The 9406-nt window shown below is 42.4% G+C and overlaps 1 protein-coding gene across 1 annotated transcript in view; it reads left to right on the forward strand.

Annotated features, from left to right (window-relative positions):
- The window catches only part of SESTD1 (SEC14 and spectrin domain containing 1), a 50638-nt gene extending 41701 nt beyond the window's left edge, over positions 1–8937 (forward strand). Inside the window, 4 exon segments of the mRNA XM_086615761.1 lie at positions 2393–2428; positions 2430–2585; positions 6443–6561; positions 8808–8937. Of these exon segments, the coding sequence (XP_086471887.1) occupies positions 2393–2428; positions 2430–2585; positions 6443–6561; positions 8808–8937 (441 nt within the window).
- Positions 8938–9406: the final 469 nt, after the last annotated feature.

The following is a 9406-nucleotide window of genomic DNA, read 5'->3' on the forward strand; positions in this document are numbered from 1 at the left end:
ATATCTCTCTTAAAGCGAGGGGCCCAAAACTGGACACAATATTCCAGGTGCAGCCTCACCAGTGCCGAGTACAGGGGCAGGGTCACTTCCTGGTCACACTATTCTTGATACACGCCAGTATCCCATTGGCCTTTTGGCCACCTGGGCACACTGCTGGCTCATATCAAGCCGGTAGTCAACCAAGACCCCCAGGTCCTTCTCCGCCAGGCAGCTCTCCAGCCACTCTTCCCCGAGCCTATAGCGATGCTTGGGGTTTTTATACCCCAAGTGAAGGACTCTGCACTTGGCCTTATTAAAGCTCATGCCATTGGCCTCAGCCCAACGATCCAGTCTGTTCAAATCCCTCTGAAGGGCCTCCCTAGCCTCGAGCAGATCGACACAGCCTCCCAGCTTGGTGTCGTCCGCAAATTTACTGAGGGTACATTCAATCCCCTCATCCAGGTCGTTGATAAAGATGTTCAGCAGAACTGGACCCAGCACTGAGCCCTGGGGAACCCCACTGGTGACCGGCCTCCAGCCGGATTTAGCCCCATTTACCACCACTCTTTGGGCCCGGCCATCCAGCCAGTTTTTAACCCAAAGGAGGGTGTGCCTATCCAGGCCAGCAGTTACCAGTTCTCAACCAGAACACTATGAGAAACTGTATCAAAGGCTTTACTGAGGTCAAGGAAAACTACATCCACAGCCCTTCCCTCGTCAACCAGGCGGGTCACCCTGTCATAGAAGGTGATCAGGTTTGATTGGCAAGACCTGCCTTTCATAAACCCATGTTGACTGGGCCTGATCACCCGGTTAACCTGTATGTGCTCATTAATAGCACTCAAGATAACCTGTTCCATGACTTTGCCCGTCACCGAGGTCAAACTGACAGGCCTGTAGTTCCCCGGATCCTCCTTCCGCCCTTTTTTGTAAATGGGGGTAACATCCGCCAGCCTCCAGTCCAGCGGAACTTCCCCAGTGAGCCAAGACTGCCCAAAGATAATGGACAGGGGTTTGGCAATGACATCCACCAGCTCTCTCAGGACTCTCGGGTGGATACCATCAGGCCCCATAGACTTGTGGGCATCCAGCCGAAGGAGCAGATCCTTGACCCGTTCCTCTTGGATCACAGGAGCTTCGATTTGCTCTCCCTCCCTGCACTCAGACACCGAAGGCCAGCTCACCTGGGAACTGCTGACCTTATTATTAAAGACTGAGGCAAAGAAGGCATTAAGGACCTCAGCCTTGTCCTCATCCCTAGTGACTAACGTACCCCCTGAGTCCAGTAGGGGCTGGAGGTGATCTTTAGCCCTCCTTTTGTTATTGATATATTTATAGAAAGACTTTTTGTTGTCCCTTACGGAGCAGGCTAGTCTAAGTTCCAATTGGGCTTTTGCCCCCCTGATTATCTCCCTACATGCCCTAACTTCCTCCCTGTATTGATTCCTGGATGCTGCCCATTCTTCCAAGACTTATAGGCATCCCTTTTCTTTTGAGATGTTCCCAAATCTCCTTTGTCATCCAAGCTGGTTTTCTACCCCGGCGGCTCGACTTCCGGCACACGGGGACAGCTCGCTCCTGTGCCTCCAGAATTTCCTTTTTGAATAGTAACCATTCAGTTAACTTTGAATAGTAACAGAACTTACTTTGAATAGTAACAGAACTGACAGCTTTAATTGTTGACCATAGCAGCCAACTAATGAATCTGCTGTACAAGAGTCTACTGAAATTCACTGAGACCATAGGGTGTGTTTGCATATCTTTTTTTCAAATCCTGAATATGCAAACATGTGCCAGGTACACGTGAAAGAATTTCACTTAAGAATAGAAAGGGTACAAGCTGAGCCTTTTTTTTCAGGTGCTCTTTCAGATGTATACTGCTTTTAGAAATGTCTAATTCAGACTTGCTAATTAACAGATGTACTGTTTTCAAATTGCATCTGTTATACACTGGAACTGATTTTTCTGTTTTGATGAATTAGAACCGAGGATGGCAGGAGGGTAGCTTGCTCTTATAATGATGTGCCACAACGTGTCTGGATGCTGGGTGACCAGAAACATGGTGGCAGTGAAGTCAGTGAGACAGTCATCTTGGCAGTAGATATCAAGTATCCCATGTAAGATCAGAGCAGCTGTTGACGTTTTCAGGAAGCTCTGTTCTTTTGCCAGTGTGAACACTGGACAACAGGGGATTATTTTTTTTTTTTTTAAAGAGCAAAAGCACTGGTTGGTCATTACAATTTATTCGTGCTTCAGCAGTGTTTTCTAGTTGACCAGATTAGTTTCATGTGTTTTGTGGACCTAATTGAGGAGATCTCAAACTTGTCTGCTGTTGCTTTAAGATGCTAATCAGATCCTAAATTAAATGCAGAGTTTTTATGTGTACTTTCTCTCCATCTCCTCCAACTTTTAGAGTACTTATGATTATGGGAGACAGTTACTACAGGCAAACTGTTGTCCTGTGCCAGTCCCTGCGATGCACTTCAAGGTCTTCAGGCGACACGCTTCCAAGACTGAACAGAGTGTGGAAACAGTTTACAATAACTTCTGAAGAAAGAGTGCACCGGCTGGAAACGGCTGTTGCATTTCATTCAAGTGCTGAAAAGGTAAGTGTTGTGTTTTTAAGAAGAAAAATTTATCAGAATTTAAGCAAACAAATGTAAGGAAAATTAAGTTGTCACTGTGTTGTGTTTTTTTTTCCCCTTTCTAATATTATAAAAAGCAGAAAGAATTTAAGCATATCTTTCTAATTGTTAATTTCAATACTTAATGCAATTATTGCTTGCATACCTATATTGGTATAGCACCTGCTTAACAGAAAGAACAGCAGCCTTGAAGTTCAGGTGCATTGAGTTGGGGCTGGGAAGAATATTTTTTTTAACTCTTCAGAGGAGAATTCTGATGTTAGTCATAAAGCATTTCTTTGTGTGTTTTAGACTGTAATTCTTAAAAGCAAGGAACATTTCTTGATTTGTTTTTCTACCAGGTATAATACAAAGATATGGGGTCATTTAAGATCAGTTGCTAAACCACTATCCATCATATTTGAGAAGTCATGGCAGTCTGGTGAAGTTCCCACTGACTGGAAAAGGGGAAACATAGCCTCCATTTTTAAAAAGGGAAAAAAGGAAGACCTAGGGAACTACAGGCCAAGTCAGTCTCACTGTGCCTGGCAAGATCATGGAGCAGATCCTCCTAAAAGCTGTGCTAATACACATGGAAAAAAAGGAGGTGATCGATGACAGCCAAATATGGCTTCACTAAGGGCAAATCGTGTCTGACAAATTTGGTGGTGTTCTACAGCAGGATTGCAGCATTGGTAGAGAAGGGAAGAGCAACGACATCTATCCGGACTTGTCCAAAGCGTTTGACGCTGTCCTGCATGACGTCCTTGTCTCTAAATTGGAGAGACATGGATTTGACATACAGACCACTCAGTGGATAAAGAATTGGCTGGATGGTTGCACTCAAAGACTTGTGGTCAACAGCTTGATGTCCAAGGGGAGACCAGTGATTTTCCTCAGGGGTCGCTGTTGGGGTCGGTGGTGTTTAATGTCTTGTTGGTGACATGGACAGTGGGATTGAGGCACCCTCAGCAAGTTTGCTGATGACACCAAGCTGTGTGGTGTGGTCAACACGCTGGAGGGAAGGGATGCCCTCCAGAAGGACCTTGACAGGCTTAAAATTCAACATGGCCAAGTGCAAGGTCCTGCACATGGGTTGGGCAATCCCAAGCACAAGTACGGGCTGGGCAGAGAGTGGGTTAAGAGCAGCCCTGAGGAGAAGGACTTGGGGGTGTTGGTTGGGGAGAAGCTCAACATGAGCCGTTAATGTGCACTTGCAGCCGAGAAAGCCAAACATATCCTGGGTTGCATCCAAAGAAGCATGGCCAGCAGGTCGAGGGAGGTGATTCTGCCCCCCTACTCTGCTCTTGTGAGACTCCACCTGGAGTACTGCGTTCAGCTCTGGGGCCACCAACTGAAGAAGGACATGGAGCTGTTGGAGTGGGTGCAGAGGAGGGCCACAAAGATGATCCAAGGGCTGGATCACCTCTCCTGTGAAGACAGGCTGAGAGAGTTGGGATTGTTCAGCCTGGAGAAGAGAAGGCTCCAGAGAAACCTTCTAGCAGCCTTCCAGTACCTAAAGGGGGCCTACAAGAAAGCTGGAGAGGGATTTGTATTTAACAAGGGCATGTACTGGTAGGACAGGGGGTAGTGGTTTTAAACTGAAAGAGGGGAGATTTTGATAGTTCTAAGGAAGAAATTTTTCTCTCTGAGGGTGGTGAGGCAGTGGAACAGGTTGCCCAGAGAAGTTGTGGATGCCCCATCCTTGGAAGTGTTCAAGGCCAGGTTGTATGATGCTTTGAGCAACAAGGTCTGATGAGAGGTGTCCCTGCCCATGGCAGAAGGGTTGGAACTAGATGATCTTTAAGGTCCCTTCCAACCCAAACCATTCTATGAATCTATGATCTTGGAGAGTTAAAAGGATTATTACCTTTTACGCTGTGTGCCTTTTGAATGTGATCTTCTCACAAACTGTGTAAATGAGCTAAACTTTCACCGGTGTAGTTTTCTTGCATGCTGTGTTGCTGCATCTTGTATTTTGCACTTGGAGGGTTTTGAACAGGCTTTCATCAAAATGCAGCTATGCCTTCATATGGTTTTCAAACTCCTATAACCCAGTGTCTCACCACTGTGTCCAGTTGGATGATGCTAGAAGCCACAGAGGAGGATGAGAAATCAACAATGATGTTCAGAGGGATAGCTGCCCATTAAGTAACAGATTGCTGAAGGTGGGCAATGTTGAGAGTTTCAAATACCTGAATTTGAGACAGTGTCCATTAATGTAGACGATGAGATAGGGCCTTTTCGTCCAGCAAACCGTTCTTTCTGGGAAGTGATACATTTAGAAAAGCAATTAGAGTATATATCTCTAATATTGATAATAAAATTGCATAGAACTGCAAAAAAGCCAACCTTCCACATGGTAAAAGAAAATAAATTCATTCTGTCATTGAAGAAGAGCATGGATGCAAAGTTGATTTGTATGCTCCTTGGGTTTTATTCATTTCTCGTTTGTATTAATGAAAGATACTTAGAATTTGTAGGCTTTGAGAGTTGTTGGAGGTTCACAAAGCAAAAATGCATCATCTGTGCTGCCACAGATTGCTGAAAAAAGTTTTGCCTGATTTGAATGCAGTGGTTTATGAACTCCTAAGATAATTGTCTCAGTCAATATTATAAGCATTCTTCATTATGCAGTAGTTAATTGCTATGGTTTTGGTAATCACAAGTTTAAAAAAGTAAATGGATAGCTGAAAAAATAATGCTCTTGTTCACAACCATGATTCCCCTAGCACTATTATGACGTATTAATGAGACTGTAAGGAAATATGCTGTAATATCCATGCTGCTTTAGAAAAAGTAAGAAGGTGCAGAGGGAGAAGTGGAAGAAAATACAGAGTCTAAGTATAGTATTGAGTCTCATTCCCATCTGGAAATGTTTGTGTTCAGACTTTTTTAATCCCACCTGTTCTCTGCCAGATGTGGATTTAGTTTGAACGGCTTTTAAGAGCCATTATTTGTTTATTCATGTTTATAGGAATAGGCTGTTTCAGCTGGAAGGAACCTGCAACAATCACCTAGTCCAACTGCCTGACTGCTTCAGGGCCAACCAAGTTAAAGCATGTTATTAAAAGCATTGTCCAAATGCCTCATAAACAGACAGGCTTGGGACATTGACCACCTCTTTAGGAAGCCTCTCCAGTGTTTGACTGCCCTCTCGGTAAATAAATGCTTTCTAATGTCCAGTCTAACCTCCTCTGGTGCAGCTTTGAACTATTCCCACATGTCCTGTCACTGGGTACCAAGGAGAAGAGATCAACACCTCCCTTTCCCCCTTCCCCTCCTCTGGAAGTTGTAGACAGCAAATTCTCTAAATTAGACAAACCTAAGTCGTCAGCTGCCCCTCAGAGGACATGCCTTCCAGCCCTTTCACCAGCTTAGTTGCCCTCCTCTGGACTCATTCAAGGACCTTCACATGTTTCTGAATTGTGGGGCCCAGAACTGCACATGGTACTCAAGGTGAGGCCACACCAACACTGAATACAGCAGGATAATGGTTTCTTCTATTTTATATGACTATCTTGATGCAGGTTACTGGTTTCATGCATTTTATATTTATTGCTTGAATATTGTCTAGCAAGACTATTTTTTCTTTTTCATACCCTCTTAGAAGTAATTCAAAATGTTCTAGTACAGACAGTGGTAGCCCTGAACTATCTTCTCAGTGTAGCTTGATATTTTTCTTCTTTGAATTGTAGGAATATTTCAGTTGATGTCATGTAAATGTGGCAGTGAAAATGCCTCAAAGAGCGTTCACTCTGCCAGTAAATGGCACTTAAACAAACGGCATGCTCTCCCTTGTCTACTTTATTTTGCATTTTCTTATTTTTTTTAAACAGATTTTGCAAGAATGTCCAGAGCAGCCCTGAAGCTTCTATGAAATGGAGCAATTTGATGAAATTGAGCAGTTGGGAAATCGCTGTTGGCAGACTAACAGTGCCTGTAGTTTTCCTGATGGGTATGCAAAATGTTTTTCTAATGCCTACTGAATATGCTTTTGGTAAAGTTTCACAATAGTCTTGTATGCAGAAGAATCCTGAATGCTCATTGCTGCAATTAAAAAGCTAGCGCGCTAATACTCATTAAAAATTCTTTCCCATCTTTTCACAGAAAGCAGGCAGGTCCAATTTCAAACTTTCCAAAGACAATGTGCCTGCTTTTCCAAGTAGTGATTTTTTCCACACTTAGTAATTGTTAGATTTGTGCAGTCTTTACACCAGTGAAGTATGTAAGAGTAACAGAAGAATGACCAGTCCCAATCTCTTCTCCCTGAAAAAAGATATCAGATTTGAATTTTGGTATTTTGACATTTATTCACAATTCTATCTCAAGTCTTAGGCCAGTACATTGAAGATAAATTTACATTTGATTTATTCAGCAAATAAAACAGTACTTCCCTTGTGAGCTATTCGTACTAATTAAAATTGGTGGCTGTTTGAGCTACAAAAGCAAATTGAATTTGGAATCTCAGCTATAATAAAACTCGTTCTCTGTGTTCAGTAAAATACACTCATCCATTGTAATGCTGAGCTCATACTTTATTTATTCTACCTGAATATAACCAATTTGGAACTAGTCCTGAGTGTGTAGGATCCTGTATCATAGTGAACAAGATCTGAAATCAATATTTGAATGAGAGGCTGAAAGCTTATGAGGTCCTATCAGGCAGCTGCATTATAGGTTACCTGAAGTAGATCTGAAAAATACAGTTACAGGAAGCGGGTCATAAAAACTAATTTCCTGTCACCTTATTTCTGAAGTATCATGCGCCTATGCAGTATAATTCCCTTCAGTAAGGAGTGCTACCCATGGAAATGGACCCAGGCCTGAACTAGTAGTGATTTTTACTGCCTTTTCAGTAGTGCATGTGAAGATGGTGGAGGATTTTATAGCTCAGAGGGGTTGTCAGGAAGTTTGTTATGTTTGTTGAAGTATTTTGATATCACTTTCGTATAGCAGATTTTAGTGACCAGGTAAAAGTAGCAACTGTTATGTATTCTTAAAACAAACATTTAGAACCTGGGAACGCTCCCCATGAAAGACACTTGCCACATTTTGAGGTTTGAGTCCTAACATGATGCTCCTTCTTGAACGTTATTTCTGACCCCTCTGGCATTTCAGCACTGAGTTCTGCATGTGCCCCTTATCAAAAGTGGAATCTTAGCTGTCCCAAATCCTAGGATCCCCTGCTTATCGTCCCTAGGTATTCTGTTTTTGAAGCTTTTAACAAACAATTTGCAAAGAGTTTACTCATTAGTGGAGTAGTTTAAGAAATGTAGGAACATACAAAATGTCATAAAAAGCTTGGAGGCATCTTCATCAGCCTCCGACCACTTCAGGACTTTTGTCAGTATCTGCTTGGGAAGTCCCAGGTCACTGTTCCCTGTCCCGCTGATGGCTTCTAATCTGCATCAGGAAAAACATCTGCCACATACTCTAATCCTGCGTGCAGTTGTGCAGTCTGCTGTGTTTGGAATTCTCTAGTCAACTAGTCTGCTCCTGCATGAAATAACTTTTCTGTCTGCTTATGCCTGTCCCCCTACTCTGTCCAAAGTCCTTTGTCCTACCACCATTTCCAAAGTCTTCAACATCTGTGCTTTGAACACTAGGTTTGATACCTGTTCTTCTTCTGAAACATGTATTCTGTTCAAATCCTCCTATGGCTCACGGCTTGGTTAGTGATCTTCCCAACATTTCAGCTGTTCTTTTGTGGTATTTGAATGAGAGAATCAACTTACACAGCTATGTGTTCTTTCAGTTTGAGATAGATGACAATTTGACAGCATGCGGCTGACTTCATGTTCAGAGTCCTTCAATAATACAGCAATTGTATAACCTCAGAATTTGTGTATAGACGGATTTTCTTGACTGTCATAGTACTCGGAACTGCCAGACTGACTTGGGGGAGTAGTGAGAGAACAGCAGTAAAAAAGTGTTAGGAAGTATCTGTTTGTGCTTATACATCCTGCTGTTGAGAGACTCTCTTGGGTATAAAAGGGTCGTTTAGTATTGTAATAATTCATCAAGATGTGCTGTCAAGTCTCATCACTGAGTCTCCAAAGCCTTTTAAAGGTGGCTTTTAAATTTCAAGAGGAAAAAGTGCCAATTTTCTTATCTGCTTTGTGTTTTCTAGTGTCATTCACATGTATTTTCATGCAATGTCTTACTTTTCACTGATAACTTTTTTGTTTTTCTTTCTTTTAGGTCTGAGCAGTACTTTGGGAGCCCAAGTGATATGGCTTCTGCAGCAGAACACATTAGAGAGAAGATGAAGCTAGTTAGCCTGAAAAAGCAGCAGCTGAGACAACCAGATGCCACTAGCCCAGAGAGCTAATACTGACCCTTGTCTATGAATTCATAATAGGACTTCAGTTTATAATCCAGCATGTTGTTTGCATATTACAGATTCAGCATAATATATTAAAATGCATTTCACAGCCGTTATAAATCTCATCTTTTTTCCAAGTAAATGTTCTCAGCATCTTAACACTGTACATCTATCAAGCCATAATTATTTAACATGCTATGAAACCATAGATTCAAAGTATCTTATGAAAAAGAACTGTAAACTTTGCACTGAAATTTGCTGTAAAGCTTTACCTGACCTGTCAGCTGCTTCTTAGTTAAACAGCTGATGCACGCTTTGAATGGTGCTAATGAAAGTGTTAGGAGTTCCATATTATGAAATTGTAGTTCTTTGCTTCCCCCTATGCCCAGGTGATGTAGTAATTTTAGACTGTAGGTAAAGTTCCTGCAGTGTAGACAGTGGTGACCCTATAATTTTAATTTGAAATACTTTGGAA

This window comes from Tauraco erythrolophus, chromosome 8 (assembly GCF_009769465.1).
Source record: "Tauraco erythrolophus isolate bTauEry1 chromosome 8, bTauEry1.pri, whole genome shotgun sequence".
NCBI classification, from domain to species: Eukaryota; Metazoa; Chordata; class Aves; order Musophagiformes; family Musophagidae; genus Tauraco; species Tauraco erythrolophus.